At 43.7% G+C, this 18,399-nt stretch overlaps 2 protein-coding genes across 27 annotated transcripts in view; one reads left to right on the forward strand and one right to left on the reverse strand.

Moving 5' to 3' along the window:
• Window positions 1-18,399, forward strand: part of KCTD20 (potassium channel tetramerization domain containing 20) — a 62,618-nt gene that overhangs the window by 31,582 nt on the left and 12,637 nt on the right. For 9 of the 19 annotated variants that reach the window (XM_065595015.1, XM_065595018.1, XM_024114738.3 and 6 more), the window contains 7 exons: window positions 6,646-6,848; window positions 8,477-8,753; window positions 9,549-9,651; window positions 10,095-10,215; window positions 12,579-12,776; window positions 14,678-14,788; window positions 15,084-18,036. In XM_065595015.1, the coding sequence (XP_065451087.1) occupies window positions 6,646-6,848; window positions 8,477-8,753; window positions 9,549-9,651; window positions 10,095-10,215; window positions 12,579-12,776; window positions 14,678-14,788; window positions 15,084-15,376 (1,306 nt within the window). In that variant the 3' untranslated portion in view covers window positions 15,377-18,036. Of the gene's footprint in view, window positions 1-6,237; window positions 6,308-6,645; window positions 6,849-8,476; window positions 8,754-9,548; window positions 9,652-10,094; window positions 10,216-12,578; window positions 12,777-14,677; window positions 14,789-15,083; window positions 18,037-18,399 lie in introns of those variants that run through there. The other 10 variants (XM_065595024.1, XM_024114751.3, XM_042848953.2 and 7 more) reach the window with 4 other exon arrangements.
• Window positions 14,779-18,399, reverse strand: part of STK38 (serine/threonine kinase 38) — a 32,805-nt gene continuing 29,184 nt past the window's right edge. For 7 of the 8 annotated variants that reach the window (XR_006174186.2, XR_010600997.1, XR_006174185.2 and 4 more), the window contains 2 exons: window positions 16,264-16,447; window positions 14,779-15,670 (listed from right to left, as the gene is read on the reverse strand). The gene's annotated coding sequence lies outside the window, so the exon portion shown is untranslated. The remainder of the gene's footprint in view (window positions 15,671-16,263; window positions 16,448-18,399) is intronic. The other variant, XR_010600998.1, reaches the window with a different exon arrangement.

Below are 18,399 nucleotides of genomic sequence, written 5' to 3' on the forward strand. Positions count from 1 at the left end.
GTGGGCCCCACTACACAGGACCCATGTGCTCTTAAACTTCCCGTGATCTGAGTAGGCTCCAGCACTGTCTTTGACCGCTGACACGCTTCCTGGGCACAGACTCTGTTACCCCTTCACGGAAGTGGAACCTCATGGCTCAGCAGCCCGAGGCCCCTCTCTGCGAAGAAACCCCAGTCGTTTAAGCACGATCTTTCCCAGAGCTCCAGCCTTGCGGGCCCTCTGGTTTACAGTTTATCTCTTCAGTAACACATGATAGTTGAAGCACATAACACACAGGCTTTGTCAAGGTTTCTAACATAATTATTGTTTACTTTGGATGGCACGAGATACACAGATCTAGACAAAATCATAGACCACTTATATGTCCTTCCCTGCCTCCGCTTCCTCACCACTCTTGAGCATTCTTTAGTATTTGGACAGAGTCCAGGACCCCACTCCTGTATGTAGCTTCTAGAAATAATAGAGTGAGTTTGTCTCCTGCAGCCACCTTCTTTTTTTCTCAGCTGATGCCTCAATCAAAAACAGTCCCCTCTGCTATGAAAACATGCCCCTCTGTACCTCTCTTTTACCCCACATTTCCTTTAGTCTTTTTTAGCCCCTGCTCTATCACCTCTGTCCCTTTGTTCTCCTGTTTGGGGATTTTCCATTCTGCACTCCCTGCAGATAAACTTGATCAAAGTGGTTTTCCAGCTCTGACACTCTTCTTTGCATATCCATTGTTTGGCCAGAGCCTAATTGTTAACTTTAACAAGTGTTTTCTTTTTTCTGAAGCTTCTTCCAGACAAGATGGCTGACACCAGGGACCTTGCCAGCCCATGACTGACTCTCTATGCATTGAGCCATTTACTGATACAACAATTTCATATAACTAAACAGATTTCATAATATGCACATAGGCAGGTTCCCCAAATTGTCACACCAAGTAAAATCAAATGCTAGGAACAGGGCCGGTGCAAGGAAGTTTCGCGCCCTTGTGCCCCCCCCCCCCCCAGCCCTGCGGCAGCTCCCCCCCCCTGCCCTGAGGCGCCCCCGGGGAGCTGATTGGCGCCGCAAGCCTGGAAGGCGGGAGAAGTGGAGCAGCAATGGCATGCTCGGGGAGGGGGCGTAGCAGAGGTGAGCTGGGGTGGGGAGCCCTGCGGCAGCTCCCCAGACGCCCTGAGGCACACACACACACACACACACACACCCGCAGGAGCTCCCCACCACCCCGGCCCGGGGAGCCATGTGGCAGCTCCCCACCCCAGCTCACCTTTGCTCCACCTCCTCCCCGAGCACGCCACCCCTGCTCTAATTCTCCTCCCCTCACAGGCTTGCTGCGCCAAACAGCTGATTGGCGCTGCAAGCCTGAGAGGCGGGAGAAGTGGAGCGGCCGCTGCGCTGGGAAAGGGAGTCTGAGCCGCATGTGTCAGCGCACCGCCAGCAGCCCAGCCCAGGAACGCTGTAAAAAAAAATTGGGGGCACCGCTTTTTGGCGCCCCCAAATCTTGGCACCCTAGGCAACCGTCTAGTTTCCCTTAATGGTAGCACCGGTCCTGGCTAGGAACCAGACCTGAGTTTTAATTTTGGCTCTGGCACTAACTCCCTTGCAAGGTCACAGCCTAGATGTTCAAAAACTTGTTTTGGTGCTGAACTTGAGACATGATGGGCCTGATTTTCAGAGGTGCTCAGTACCCAGAAGTCCAGTTGAAGGCAGTGGGAGCTGAGTGCCCTCAACACCTCTGAAAATCAGGCCCAAGCTGTTTCAGGTTGGGCACTCAGAATCCATGGCCACTTTTGGAAAAGTCCTTGTCTTCCCTGTGCCTCTGTTTTCTATCATTAAAACACGTTCTGACAGTACCTCACATGCGTGTTCAAAGGATTAATTAGTTAATGTTTGTAAAGAGCTTTGAAGATGATATATATGCTTGTTCCCACCATGGCAAGGATTAAGGTAATGTACCTTTACCCCAGTCAGGATATTAATGAACTGGGAGGATTTCAATATAGCCTTGTTATATGGGCTTAAGAACCATTGTCCATGCTGGATTGTTCATATAATTGTAGGTACATTAAATAAGTATCTGTTGTACCATCCGCGTGTGGTCATGGCATAAAATGCTGACTCAATAACACCTATCTTGTTAATCCACCAAAACTGGGGTTCAGTCACATCTGTAAGGCACAGACTTTTGTTGGGGGAAGAGCGTAGCCACGCTGCCGCAGTGGAAACACAACTGGCATTATTCACATTTTGCCAGATTTACAGAAGGGCCGAGCACTCACAATTTCAGTTTAAATCAATGGGGAACACCCGCCGCATTGCTTCTAAGAACTCGCGGGGTTGATAGTGGTGTGCACCTGCTGCTACATCTTGAGGGCTGTTAGTCTGGTACCTTTCACCAGCACTAAATTCACTTACTTGTGTGGGAGGAAGAGGATGAGAAATAAGATGTCTGAAAGCCAACTTCTTATAAAAAGCACATTCAGCAGGTTAAATTAATATAATATGGAGATATACCTATCTCATAGAACTAGAAGGGACCTTGAAAGGTCATTGAGTCCAGCCCCCTGCCTTCACTAGCAGGACCAAGTACTGATTTTTGCCGCGGATCCCTAAGTGGCCCCCTCAAGGATTGAGCTCACAACCCTGGGTTTAGTAGGCCAATGCTCAAACCACTGAGCTATCCCTCCCTCCTATCTGAAAAAAAGCTATCTGAGTGATATTAAATTTATTGCAACATATAGGTGTCTGGTACATCTAGCTTTCTCTTTCATAACACCAGTTTATAAGAAACTATGAGAAAGGATTGCGTCATTTCAATCCAGGCTCCTACAGAGTGCTGGAGATCAATATGTGGCTCGTGGAATCTCTGATGTATATGTGTATTTAATCTGGAGCAAAACTGACGGCAAAATTTGTTGGTTGACTGATCACAAAAATTCAGTTAAGATTTGATCACAGCAGCTATTTGATAGTTATACAATTATGATCAATAGGTACCAGTATTTCTTTGTCACCTATCATTGCTTAAATGTAGCATATTTGGAAGGTTTGATGTAGATTTATAGTGTGTGAGGTCTTGTCTACACTAGAAACGTTTTGCTGTGGTATAGCTATACTGGCAAACCCTCCTAGTGTAGACACATCTTATATCAGAAAAAAAGTGGTTCTGCTGTCACAGCTCACACAGATTCCCCAAGAGACATACGTTATGCTGGCAAAGTCATATTTATGCCGGTCTAAGTATGTCTACAGTCGGACTTATACTTCCATAGCCATGCTGGTGTAAAAAACCAAACAAACTGCACTCCTAGCCAGCTGCTATGCCAGTATAGGTTTTACATGTGGAACAGGCCTAAAAAATATGTGATAAAGCTTTGTAATCTTAATTGATTTATTTCTAAATATATGTGATAGATAGAAACAGAGTTGTCATGTGGTGTTCATTTAAATGTGTTCATTACTTGGAGATTAATTTTGTCGTGCAGCAGTTTAAGTCTAGCCAAATTCTAGTAATTGGTGATAGGAGTTCTGTACAATGATGCACTGTGATCTCTTAAATTTCCTCAAACTAAAACGTCCTTACTAGGTCTCTCACGTTGCTGTGCATCCATTGGAGCCAGTCGTACTTCTCTAAAATAGAATTGCTATTCAGAAGAAGGTGCTGTGGTTGCCAAAGAGCTATTTTTTCTCATGAATGTTACATGAAGCACAAGCAGCGTCTTTTCTAAAAATATGCAGAAATAAATATGTTACTCAATTAGTGTTTACATGTAGAAAAAATAATTAGTTGCCGCTTTTGTTAATTTCTAATTAGGACTGAAACACTTCCACTGAGCTGCACTAATGACAGCCCTAAAACCCTTATTTCAGCTCCGTTGTACTGCTCATTAAGACCATCCCTCTTGGTGCATTATGACTGAAAAGCTCCCTCGCTATTATTTATTAGTAGCTCATTGTTTCATTATCTAATATATTTTATTCACTAATTCTGTAGCTTGGTACATGTTATATCCTGTTTTACAGAACACACTTGAAAACATTAGACTCTGAGACAAAGGCAATACAACTAAATCATGGTTGAAGCTCAGGAAGTGGTAGACACCTCATTAGTGAAATTAGGGTAGGAAAGGTTTCAGTGGTAGCCGTGTTAGTCTGTATCAGCAAAAACAACAAGGAGTCCTTGTGGCACCTTAGAGACTAACAAATTTATTTGGGCATAAGCTTTTGTGGGCTAGAACCCACTTCATCGGATGTATGAAGTAAAAAATACAGGAGCAGATATAAATACATGAAAGGATGGGGGTGTTTTACCAAGTATGAGGTCAGTCTAACGAGATAAATCAATTAACAGCAGGATACCAAAGGAGGAAAAATAACTTTTGAATGTTAAGAGAGTGGCCCATTTCAGACAGTTGACAAGAAGGTGTGAGTAACAGTAGGGAGACATTAGTATTGGGGAAATAAAGTTTAGGTTTTATAATGACCCAACCACTTCCAGTCTTTATTCAGGCCTAATCTGATGGTATCTAGTTTGCAAATTAACTCCAGTTCTGCAGCTTCATGTTGGAGTCTTTCCTTTATTTTTTACTTCATACATCTGATGAAGTGGGTTCTAGCCCACGAAAGCTTATGCCCAAATAAATTTGTTAGTCTCTAGGTGCCACAAGGACTCCTCGTTGTTTTTAGTGTAGGAAAGTTTTTTAAAAAATAAGGGGGATTTGAAGGATCAAAGGGAGGGCTCCCAAAGCAAAGAGAGGGGAAAGTTGTCTTGTATCAGGCATAGCATGAAAGAAAGTGTCAAAATGAGAATGGGAGAAAGAGGCAAAGGGGAGCAGTTGGGAGAGAGGATACAGCAGGATTGGGTGAAATGAGCACAGATATATGGGTAGAGCTTTAAAGATAATGACAAACGAAGTGAACCTGATATGGAATGAGAAGAAACCAGTGATTAGATAGATACAAGGAGTAGGGGCGATGGGCTCAGAATGGTAAAAGTGGAAGAGGGTGGCTTTTAGTGTACACGGGAGGGGGGTCGCATTAGTTAAAGCAAGAGCCGATGAAGGCCTGGACCAGGGTTTGGCAAATGTGGGACAGCTCGGCAATAACGCAGGAACACTGCGATACGGTTTTTGGGATAGTTACTGTACAATTGTATTGGGTTAAATATTGGGAGGTTTAATATGCAGCAGCACTGGGTTAAATGAACAGGGTTGGGAAACCAATAGGAAGGCAACACAGTGGTTTGAGATAAGATATCTCCTGGCAAACACTTCCGAGGGGTTAGGAGACTGTGCCTGAGCTACTAACTGTGAAGATCATACCTTCTGGGCTCCAGCCAGGTTACAAAGCTTGTTTTGCCAGTGCTGGGAACCAACAGATTAAAAAGACTATAAACAGTTAAAAGGACTCTGTCCAGCAGTCAGTCAGTTGTTTGAGGGCTCTTTGGGGGACAGACTGATACACTGCGGGGGCTGTCTGAGGAAGTTAGTCCTTTTAGGTTCTCTTCGGGGGGATGGTAATCCTATGGATGAGATAGATGCGTATAGACCATTTATTGTTTTAAAAAACTATTCTTTTCTTGTGTTATGCTTTGTTCGTATAATTAAGATTAAACAATACGTTGGTTAAAGGGCTCACTGACTACTATTTATCACTGGTCACAGACTCCCAAAGGGAAGAACTTCAGGTATCAACCCCAGTTGGACCTGCTGGCTTAGCATGGTTGATAGCCTGGGCCACAGTACCCTGTGTAAGAGTAGGAGAATTGCATGACTCCATCCCAGGAGAGGAATGGCACGAGGCTGGTACCCGACGGGTGCACTCAGAGACCAGAGAGAGCACCGAGACACACCTAGCCCTGTGACCATGAGGCAGGGGTTTAGTAGGAAGGATGGAGAGGAAAGGCTGGATTATTAAAATGTTTTAGATGAAGAAGCGACAGGTTTAGGTATTGCATATGAGGGTTGGAAGACCTCATGTGCAAGAAAGTACCAGGGGAAAACAGGGATAAGATGGCGCTACACAAATATTGAGAGGAAATTGTGTGAAGGGGGGGGAGAGACCCTATTCAACACTGAACAAGTCTTCAGAGAGTAGCTACTGAAGGAACCTCTAGGGGACACTGTGCTCAGAGGAGGGAGGGTTTGTGGCTGCTAGGACGGAGGGTTTGTTTGAGACTTGCCATCAGTGAATCCCCAATGGTCCTCCCTTTTCTCTCCTTGGAACCCCATTGTTGTCCCTGGCGGCTGCGGTCAGGTGCGCAGGAAGCAGAAAGCTCTCTACCTTCTGGTGCTTGGCAGGGATGGGATACGAAAGGACTGCGGAGGTGAGAGGGAGCAGTTGTGGGGGGGAGTTGGGACCCTTACTGAGGGTCAAAAAGGTTCATCTAAAAATGGCAAGTTTTGTTTAGATGTAGGACAAGCTTCCTGATGGTAAGTGTAGTTCTACAACAGAACATCTGCCAGGGAAAGTCACTGAGACGTCAGTGAGCCATTCAAAATGAGATTAGCTAAAACTCTCCACGGATTAGAGTAGGTCTGAAGTCAGTGGAAAGACACCCATTGACTTGAATGGGCTTTGGATCCAGCCCTAGGTAGAGGGAGTTGAACTCAATGACCTTTGAGGTCTCTTCCAACCCTACTAGCCTGTGATCCTCTCTTATAGGACCTCTCTAAGGATCGACAGTCAGTTTGCGTTACAGAGGCCCAGCATGAATATTAACTGTGCCAGTGGGACTGACCAGTCAAGAAATCAAGAGTCCAATCACCCTGCAGAAAATATAACTCCTCCAGTCCATGATCCAGAAGAAGATAGCCTGGCCCTAGGCAGCCAAACCCCTAGCATTTCTGCAGTGCCCAGGAATGATGGTAAGGATGATGGACACATCTATTTTGTAACAACATGTAACTAAGGCCCTTTGATTCCTGGGGAAATGTTTCTCAGGATCCAGAAGGCAATTCAGGATACTGAAGGACACATTTTCAGCTGGGCCTCAAAATGGCCTGCACTTGTGAGTGCACAGAATTGAACGTGCACATACATGTGCCCTTACTTAGTTATTTGCACTTGCAAAATCTGTGTTAATCATGTCAGTATGAAAGATGCAGGTTCGCGATGAGGTCTGGGATAGTGTTGTCTTGGAAAGATGATCATGTCTCTTTCCCAAGCGGCTGGGAGGGAATCCACTGGACTCCACTGAAGCAGGGCCCCAGTCTTTATCAGCCTATTCTTGGTCATATGTACTTGCCCACTATATATATAATTCATATTAAAAGCTGTTTCTCAGTTAATATTTATCAAGTAATGGACACGATCCAGTGAGATGTTGTGTCCTCATCGGCAAACTTGACTTCAGTGGGAATGGAGGGCACTCGGCATCTCACAAAATCAGGCCCATTCTTTATGTTTGTACCCCAAATATTTGTTATTAATGGTACATGGCAGGCCCTATATATTTATACCCAAATGTCTGAGCTCTAATTAAATTAATGGAGATATCCTCTCTCCGAGAACTGGAAGGGACCTTGAAAGGTCATCAAGTCCAGCCCCCTGCCTTCACTAGCAGGACCAAGTACTGATTTTGCCCCAGATCCCTCAGTGGCCCCCCTCAAGGATTGAACTCACAACCCTGGGTTTAGCAGGCCAATGCTCAAACCACTGAGCTATCCCCCAATCAATAAATAATAATGATTTATTGCTTCAGTAAAACCCTTATTAAATGACGGCTGTGTCTCAGAAAGGAAATAACATATATGTATTTAATATCTCAGCTTAGAAGCAGCTCTCAATTAAAACCAGACCTATTCTATACCATTCTTATAGAAGCCACTCTCGTTTCAAACCTGCCCTTCCAGGGCTGGGCCAGGGTCATGGAGGATTACTTGGAAGCAATGGTACGACAGCCCTTTTACACGCCACAAAATTATAACATTTATATCCAGTTTAAACCCCACATCCATTGAGAGGGCCCCTGTAATTGCAGAGTTCACAACAGCTGGCCTTGTTTAGTTCGCTAGATCTTTACCACACATACCACAGGAGAAGGTAATTAAATGAAACCAGCACAAGAGGCTGCTCAGAAATAAGAGTATGATTCTGCTCCATCTTCAGTCCTTTGAGCGGTTGCTTAAGACAGGTATCAGTGTATTTTCTCTCAGCCTCATTTTAATCTTCATGCTCCCATTTTATCCACTTAAACATCCACGTTAAGCGGAGTTCCCTAGAACTGTAGGGAAGTTTGCATCTGAATCTAGATCAGACGTCAGGCCCTCTGTAGCATGAAGATATAGTATGGTGTGACATAATATAATGTCCTGCAAAATGCTATTCCATATATTGACATCCCTTTTCAACTCCAAGTGTTGATGTCGGTCAGCAGCTCTTCCTTCTTGCATGACCCAAAGCTTTTCTATTTAATTGTTGGGTTTTAATATTAACTGTGCTTATCCAGCAAATAGTGTTTCATTCTCACAATATTTGTTTGTGTTGGGTTTAGATACAGAATTCAGATACACTTCTCGCCCAGCAACTCCCCAATTCAGTAACATGCTACCCACCCCTGAAGATACAACTGGCACTAATCCCAAAGCTGGGAGTAAAAGACATCTAGACCATTTTATTGCTCAAGAACGAAATGGAAGCAGCGCTATGGGCTCCACCAGTAGTTCACAATCCTCCCAGGCCCCAGAGAAAGTGACTCTTGTTGTAGATGGCACTCGATTTGTGGTGAATCCGCAGATTTTCACCGCTCATCCTGACACCATGCTGGGAAGGTAGGTGATTTCAATAACTTTAAAGATGTTTAAAATGGGACAAACGCTTTCCAAAAGCGACTAGAACGCGAGATCTCAGCTCTCATAAGCTAAGCGGGATCAGACTGGTTCAGCACTTGGCTGGGAGACCTTCTAGATTAGAGCCAGCAAGAGGGAAATTGATGATTCAGTAGGTAGTGCTCCCGCCTCTGAGTCAGTACTGAATCAGCAGTGAGTATGGCAGTAGGAAACACTCCACTGGCTCACTTCAGCCTCTGCCTTTCTGCTATTTGTCATGACTTTCACTCCTCCCCAGTCCTGCCGTGAGTAATTCAGGGGCTTAGTCCCCCAACTGTCCCAGGAGCCTCCTGGAGATCCCTTCCAAACCCGTATAACATATTTTATTATGCAGATAAGTGACCTGATCGTAAACTCACTATCTTGATTACTTACTACTAGCCAAGTATATATACTCATTGCCACTTCACCATCCTTTTTCCATCTCAAGCTGGACCTCAGTGGGAGGGCATTGGTAGCCAAGAAGCATTTATCTGACCCAAGGTTGAATGCCGGCCTTCACAGAACAGAGACTGCTACTTCTTCCATACAGTGGAATGGTTCAGTTATGGACACAGAACTCTGCTACAGCAGGGCCTGTTTGAGATCAAATCTCTTAAAGTCACAATAAAATAAAGCACTGAATTTGGGCCTCCAGCTATAATAGAACTGTTTTGGATTGTTTTTAATGCCAGTGCACCATCTGGTCCACATTTTGAATGTATTAAATATATTTGTATATGTGTTTTTATCTTTCAGAATGTTTGGAGCAGGTAGAGAATATAATTTCACTCGGCCAAATGAAAAGGGAGAATATGAAATTGCAGAAGGAATTAGCTCCACTGTATTTCACACAGTGCTGGTGAGGGCACATTTTTAGCTATGAAAACCGTTGTTCATCATGTTTGCAAAGCTGTGCTTCCTTCAAAGCAGCCGCATGCCCTTTCAAATTTACGTTCCAGAACTATTTTACATTCGGATTATAAATCTTAATCTCTTCTTTCTTACATGGCTCAATCTGCCATCTCGGAACTTGTGTTGCCACTTCTTTTCCCTCCCTTTATACCATTTCAGTTTCTGAGCTCTGCCCTCAGTCACCCCATTATTAATTGCATGAATAATTCCTCTGTTACACAGCAAAGCTGCTTTCTTTTCTTTTTTCTTTTTTTTTTTTGCTAGCTAACACAGTTGTCCGTGACTGTCTGCCAGCAGAATGATAAGTTAATTAACAACAATATTTCAGGTTAGCCTGAGATTTTTTTTAAAAAAGAAACATCATCTTCCTCCTTAACAATTTATTTACAGGATTATTACAAAACTGGAATCATTAACTGCCCCGATGGAATTTCTATCCCTGATCTCAGAGATACGTGCGATTACCTCTGTATCAACTTTGATTTCAACACAATCAAATGTCAAGACCTAAGTAAGTACAGGGGAGAGAAAATTAGCTAGAAGTTAGGGCTTGATCCTACAAGGTGCTGAGCACTTCGGCCCCAATCCAGCAAAGCATTTAATCGTGTGATTTACTTTAAGCACTTTTGTCCCATTGACTCCGGTGGCACTACTGATGTGCTAAAAACTAAGCATGTGCTTAAGAGCTTTGTTGGACCAGGGCCAGAGTGCTCCGCATCTTGCAAGATCCAAGTTCTTGCTCTTCACTTTGTGTGGGATTGCAAATAATTGCAAGAATGTAAATACTGGAGGGCTATTGCTGGAAATGATGCTGTGATGAGGCAATATTTTTGTGACCCTGGTGTGGGCCTCAGTTTCCCTTATGCATTGCATCATTAGTGAGAGGAGGACTGTTCGCTCTCAGAGCACGCTGAGACATCTGTATGAATGAAGCCTAGCTGTCTGAGCCTGAATGAGTCATTGAAAGGACTGGCTGACGCTGACCCCATATCTATGGTAAATCTGAGAAGACAATAGCAAATCCAGTCACCAGGACATTGACCCCTAGGCCACGTCTACACAAGCGAGTTTACAGCAGCACGGCTGTGCCACTGTAAGATCGCTCGCGTAGCCGCTGTAAGCCGACAGGAGAGAGCTCTATAAACCTTGAGCAACCTAAATTTTGCCGGCATACGTAGCCATGACTCTCGTAACCAAGGGCTCAGAGGCAGGTGGATTTCCCTACCTCCCAGCAGGGAAACAGGGCAAACTTCCTCAGCTTGGGAACAAAGGACTGGGAAGATGTGAGGTGGGGATACGAGTGGGCTGCTGGAAGGGGTCTGGGCTCTCACCTGAGACGTCACAAAGGAGGTCGAACTAAGGGCTTGTCTACAGCAGCACTTTAGTGTAGACTCTACCTATGCCGAGGGGCCGGGTTTTCCTGTTGGCGTTGGTAAGCCACCTTCCCAGGAGGCGGTAGTTAGGTCAACGGACGAATCCTGCTGTCGACCTAGCGTTGTCTACACTGGGTGTTAGGTAAGCTTAATTGTGCTGCTCAGGGGGGTGGATTTTTCACACCCCTCACTGATGTAGCTGGGTCAACCTAACATTTAGTGTAGACCAGGCCTCAGAGAGTCTCAGAGCTTGAATAATGGAGTTCACTACAGCTTGGCTGAGCTCTGGGCTAACCAGAATGGACAATGCTTTAACCTTCAGGTCTTTGTGGTAACCTAAAGACTTCCTGTGCTGTGTTCCAATTAACTAACAAACCCGACTGTTGGGTGTCACTGCAAATGCTTGGTGAGGTGCATTAATCCCTGAAGAGCGTACAAGTCTCTGCCAGGCATCTGTCTCTGCTGGACTTGCTGTGAAACAGGAGTGCTGGTGCCCTAGAGGTTCAGTCTAAGGCGGCGGTTGAGATAGCATGACCTACCCTGTGCAGGAAGAGTGAGACCCCTTGGGGTCTGGCAGGCACACTGAAGGGCTTAATCCTACAGACTGTTCGAAACCTGGGGTGCCTACCACTGATCCTGTGGATCTGCGACAGATGCATACATTTAAATTCACTAAGAATTCATGATAATCTATTATTCATTCTCTATTATGATTTTACTATATTGATTGGGTCTTGGCTCTTTTTAAAAAAAAATCATTCCTTGTAATGGCTCTAAAATTTAAATCAACTTTGTATTCTATTTTTGCTGTTGCCAGCATTGTGATCTGGAAAGTGGACTAGAGATACTGTTCGTATGAATGTATGTTTTTAAGGGGGTTGTCAAAGGTTCCCAGGGCCTTGGGATGGGTACTCGTTTGTTGTAGATATAACTATCAATAAAGCATAGGGTTGGGATGTATGTTACATAAAATGGTGAAATGGTGCCGTGGTTAAAGGGATTGGGATTTATGGGCTCTCCCAGTGACTGTGTGTGGACAAGCCATTGAGTCCACGCTTGGGTGCCTAAATCTATCTACAGGTACATAAATAAGTGGCCTGAGTAAACACAGCTGCCATTGACATTGTTAGAGATCTGTGCATGCTCAGCACCTCTGAAGATCAGGCCACCTTTATTTAGGGGCCTAATTATAAATTTACAGTAGGAGCCTTGTTTTTGAAACATTTGGCCTTGATTTTTTTTTCTACCCTCAGTTTCCCATCTGTAAAATGGGAACAACACTTTCCTTACTGGGAGGTTATGAGGCTTTATTCATTAATGTTTATAAAGTGCTTTGAGATCATCAGATTGAGTGCTACAGAAAGGCAAGTGGTGGTGGTGGTTTTAAAGCCATCTTACGGAGTCATATCCCCAGAAATGTGTGTTCTAGTTCAGTTTGGTATAAAACACCATGGCAGATCAGTAATGCTTACTTATTTGTACTTGATTTGTCTCCTTTTAGGTGCTTTGTTGCATGAACTCTCTAATGATGGAGCTCACAAGCAGTTTGATAACTACCTGGAAGAGCTTATTCTGCCCATAATGGTGGGCAGTGCCAGGAAAGGAGAACGTGAATGCCACATTGTAGTATTAACAGATGAAGACACAGTGGACTGGGACGAAGACCATCCACCTCCAATGGGAGAGGAATACTCACAAAGTAAGAACTGAGAATTGTTTTTTAAAACCATTTGTTGAATGAGGTGACAGATAACCAGTCACTGGACGCTTTCTCAGAAGCTCTATTTGATCCTGGGCAAGGACGTTTCCTTCTATTGAAAAGACTATATTGGCTTGATTTTCAGAGGTCCTGAGCACCTGTATCTCCCGCTGGAGTTGTGTGTCTGGTCAACACTTGGGAAGATCAGACCCTAGCTGTTTATTTCAGAATGCTTGATTCACATCAATATCAGATTTAACACAATAAAATAACTTTGATTAAATTGTTAAATAACATATCAGATTTAACAAATTATTCTGTTGAGATTTCATTAGTGGGGGAACGGTTTACCATAGAGTGAGAGATTTCATCAAAAACTTGTAAAAATATTTATTTTAAAGCACAATTGTCCCATTAATATCAGCATGGCTAAGTGTTTAGTGACAACAGGGTCAGGTAGCACGTTTCTGTATAAGCCATATGGCAGATCTGGATTCCAACCTTTAGCTGTCAGTATCTGTAGGAGTTCTGTGAACATATAGAAAGCAGAATAACCGAATAAAGCTTGGTTGTTTGGCTCTGCTATTAGATTTCTGGCTTCAAACAGAGACTTTCATATTGGAGCAAACCTCAAAAAAGAGAACATTCATAGAAAATAATATTATTTCCTCTACTTTTGTCAGTGGACCCAATCATGTATCCTTCCTTCACTTAAGATTCATATTGATATTAATGGGAGTTTTGACTGCAGGATTGCTCTCATAAATATTGGCGTTGGAATAAGTGTGTCCTTTCTTACTAGCTTGTCTTCTCCTGTAGGTGCTAAGGGCCCTCCCACCTCCTAGGATCAGGCCTCTTCTACTTAATCCTACAGAAAACAATCTTGTTTCTGTGACATTATAGCCTGATAGAAGGGAGCCGGCAGTGTGGTCTCAGGTTTAGAATAATGACTTGAGAACAAAGAGCAGATGAGCTGCAATGTAGAAAAGAGAAATAATCTGCTTGATAAGAATAACATTCTAGTCAGCAATACTAAGGAAGGGTAATTATAAGGTAAATGGATCCAAGTTTAAAGGAAGCTATTGTGTAGCTGACCATTTTCCCTAGCGTGGGGACAAAGGCCCTCTTTAGTAATGGAAGTTGCATCGTCCTTGCTTGAGATAACATTTTAGTCAAACAAAGGCACAAAACATTCATGTTTCCTGGATAGAGCGGCTAGACCAGATTTGTTCCATTTACCAACACTAAAAACTGGCAAATGGTCAGTGATATCCAACACCCTATAGTTACAGGGAGAGAGCAGCTGCCAACCAACCATGTTTGAAGATGCGATGGGTTGTTGTTTTTGCTTGAGACACACTGCTGCACCCTGATGCAAGAAGATGCTACTTACAGAAAAGTCTTGGGGACAGATTCACTAGAGAAGATGCAATATTCACTGGGTTTGGAAAATGAATATAACAAACAATGAGAGGATAGAACTAGTGAAAAGATAAGACCACACACACACACACACACACACACACTAACTTGCATCCTTTTCTTAATTTGCATTTCCTGTAAAAAACTCCTTCTGCACCTTCCTCCCAAAGAGTGAGTTGTATTCGTTTTACCCAGCCACTGAATGGTAGATTGGTGCAAGTTACATGAATTTATCACTTAGCTGTTTCCAGACCCATTTTTACCCACCCACATCACCAAGGAATTTGGGCTCTTCTGGTGCCTGATGATAGGTATTAAAAGTAGTTCTGAAACACCAAGGCTGACTTTTCCAGCACCCAGACTGCAAAGCGCTGCCCACAGGCATCACAGGATAAATATCCCAGTCCATACCAATTATGCCAAATGCTAGGTGGAGATGCATGTCTTGTAGTGACTAATGAATCATTTTGTTTCTCAAGTTCTTTACAGTTCCAAGCTGTACAGATTCTTCAAGTACATCGAGAACCGTGATGTTGCAAAAACTGTCTTAAAGGAGCGTGGGCTGAAAAATATTCGAATCGGCATTGAAGGTAAATTTTATTTGCTAAACAACAACAGAAACCTTAAATAAAAAGGGAGAACAATTGGTTTGGACACCAACACCACTACTGCCAGAATCAAACTCTGTACTATAGTCCTAGTTTATTTTTACAGGGTCTAAATGTGGAATGAGAGCACTTTTCCACCTAGTGCTAGAGGTGTTGTCCCAGCTCTACCCAGTATTCTTGCCGGGCCATAACTTGTTCTTTAGGGTTCCTTTTGTTTGAGCAGTGCTGTGATGCATGCAAGGGGTGGATTGAAACTGACGGGCTGATTGTGCTTCAGGTTATCCCACATGTAAAGAGAAGGTCAAGAGGAGACCCGGAGGCCGGTCAGAAGTTATATACAACTATGTGCAACGGCCGTTCATCCAGATGTCTTGGGAAAAGGAAGAAGGAAAGAGCCGTCACGTCGACTTCCAGTGTGTTAGAAGCAAATCTCTAACAAACCTGATGGCAGTAGGCGAGGATGTTTCAGAAGACCAGGAACTTCTGATGCATCATCCACCCCAGGTAGACGAACTCGATAGATTAAATGCACCATTCTCACAAATGGCTCCTAACAATCTTCCGGATTAGTACAGACTAAGGGGTCTGCGGCTTTCCTGTATTGGGAAATTTCTCAGCATCGTTTCATCCCAGGACATGGGACATGCTCTCTTGCAAGGTGTTTTATCCTTGTAGTCGCTCTTATTATAGTGGAATATTTCAAGCATGTTAATAATGAGCTCTGGTCCCTAAATCTAACGGTGCAATTGCAAGCACAGTCTCCTTGAGAAGGAAGGGATGGAAGCTCTTCGCAGCCGGAGGCTTTGAGATTTCCCCAGGTGCCTGTGCCCACGTGGATTGGTGGTGGTTGAGCTTTACCTGAACCTGTGAAAGAACAGAAGTGTTTTAAAGAAAATTATTGTTCAGCGTGAGAAGGGGAATTCCATGAATATTAGCATCAAGAGAGAATTGTATTGTAGGCGTTTGCCTTTGTTTTAACGATAATCACTCAGTTACAAAGGGACCAACCAGCACCGCGAGACAGATTCCACTTTTCCCTCCAAGCGCAGATGTGACACCGTTGTGTCAGTAAAATCCCAGGAGTGAAGGAATCTGTCTGCACCACCAGTAGGCTTTGCATCCAGCATGTATACTGCTGTACTCTAGAAAGGTGGAGCTGGTTTAACAAGGAGCATTCGGCTGGTCACAGGCCCGTGCTCCTTTACAGTTCTGTGCACGTCAGAATCACCTCTTTTTATTAAGGACAAGGTTGTGCTGTTGAGCTTAACCAGAGTAGAAAGTGGTGTGGAATGAAAACAAATCTAGATAATATTTTACCAAATAAAGCGGTCTGACTTAGCCTGTTAAATGTGTGAAGCTCCTTTAGTGATGGCTCCATAGCCGAAGAATCACCGTTTCTTGCTGCACATGCATGCTAAGCCAGAGTCTCTCAGCACAGCCATGCAAACTGAATTTACCTTGGCAGAACCTGGAGGTAGTTTTGTCTTCCTCTTTTATAATTGCTGCAGCTATTGGTTCAAAATTCCCATTGGCTTCAATAGGGGCACCCCACGCACATCCGCTTGCAGAATTTGGGCTGCTGGGCAGATTTCAAGGCAAACTCCTTCCTTCCAGTTTACAACTGATTTGGGTAATTTTATTCTGTCAAACAGGCAAAAGATAGAGGGGGGCGAATTTTAGCAGCATTTTATATATTCACAGTAAGCACAGCTTTGTAAGGAAGTAAATCTACAGCTGAGAGAAAATATTTCCTGCTTCTCCTGACTTGGCATGTGCGCTAAAGGCCCAGTTCAGACTGGATACAGGAACATACTAGCCATGACCGTGTTCAAACATGGTTGCAGCCAGTCCAGTCTGAAGTCCTAATTTTTTTTTAAAGGGTGCAAATGTTCAGTTCTCCCCCTCCAAATAACTACACCTGCAGTTAATTGTGGTTGAAACTCATACCACTTACACATCTGCCTGCCTACAAAAACAGAGCCCAGTTCCTTAAAATCAGCCCCTAAAATACATATCCACTTTTAGCATTGCTTCTTTTCTCTTCTCCCCCAAAAAGCAAAGCATTTTTCCAAGCATATTTTCCCTCTGTTTGCAGATTGTAAACTAGACTCTCTTGCTGCTAAAGGTATATTGTGTATTTTTTTCTCGCCATATTTATCTTGATAATATTAAGCACAAATTGTCTTATGAATTTACAAATGCTGCTTTAATTTAAAAAGGGACAAATACTTGCTGATGTGTATCTAGTTCCTATTTGTATCTGTGAGCCTAGGTTCCCATATTTGCAGTGGCGCTTTCTTGGCCTCAAAAGAACAGCAAACAGATTTCCTCTCCTTACAAGTGCCTAAGGGAAGGAGATTTTCAAAACTGCCTACTGAAAGTCACTAGGCTGTGTGCTCCTAAATCCCTTTAGGTGCTTTTGAAAAGCTCCTCCTAACTCTTTAGGGCAGGACAGAAAAGTGTCCTTAACCATTTGCTGGCAGGTCAATAGACATTTTATGCAATCACTTTCTACTGTTAGTTTTAATTTTTGTTAAATACTGGAAGACTTTACATGGCATGTGAAAAAAAATCTGCTTCCTGGAAGGCCCGATAGAGCCCTTTCCTCAGGTTGGAGGGAGGTGCTCACATGACTTCACTGGGAGTACTCACCAGTGAGATTCCAGGGCTTGCAGTTTGGCCTTATGGGTTGTATGTTGTCTGTCTATTTCTGCACCACCTTCAGTTTTAAGTAAACTAGATATAGTGAATAGCTGGTCTGGAATTTGAGTTTACATATTTCTGTACACACACACAGTGCCCTCAAATCCCCTTGTCTGCATTGGAGTATTGGAGCTGAGCCCTGGGCACCTGAACACCTTTCACAAGGTCAGACCCTTTTAGATTCAGTGGGTGTTGAGGGCCCTCAGCACTTCGTACAATCCGGTCCTAGTGTGTTAGGAGTATGGAATACAGCTAATTAAAGGATTTACATAAACCATTCTGTTCACCCACAATTGTGTCGGTTACCAGATCCGGTTTTGTAGCTAATTAAATATTTAGAATGTTCTAAAGCGAATTCCACTGGAACAGTTTTAAACTAAGTAAATGGTGACATTGACTGTCACTGAGCGTTCAGGTACAAGAGCAACTTGTTTCTTATGTTTTATATTTGGTTCAGTGTTATTCATGGTGTTTACAGGATCCTGCAGTTGTAAGGTTTCTTTTCTGTAATAAAGTGTTATAATTTACATGCAGCCTCTGTTTTCTCTAGTAAGCAGAAAGGGAATTTTGAATGACCGAGCTGTCCATCAAGCCTGCAGCTTTCCTGAGTCCCTTGAACAGAACTGTCAGGAGAAAGCACATCCTTTCGCTCCTTAAGATCCCGCTCACCCTTTATACAGCCCTGAAGAGACACCCCCCCCCCCATTTTCCTCTGCTTTACCCTCAGAGCCCCATGTTGTAACCACTGTTGTCCTAGCCAAGGAAGATTGAATGAACTTATGGAGCCTGTCAGTGGAAGGCCTTAGCCCAGGGTAGGCAACCTATGGCATGTGTGCCTAAGGCAGCACACAAGCTGATTTTCAGTGGCACTCACCCTGCCTGGGTCCTGG

Source organism: Chrysemys picta, chromosome 4 (assembly GCF_011386835.1).
Source record: "Chrysemys picta bellii isolate R12L10 chromosome 4, ASM1138683v2, whole genome shotgun sequence".
In the NCBI taxonomy this organism is placed as follows: Eukaryota; Metazoa; Chordata; order Testudines; family Emydidae; genus Chrysemys; species Chrysemys picta.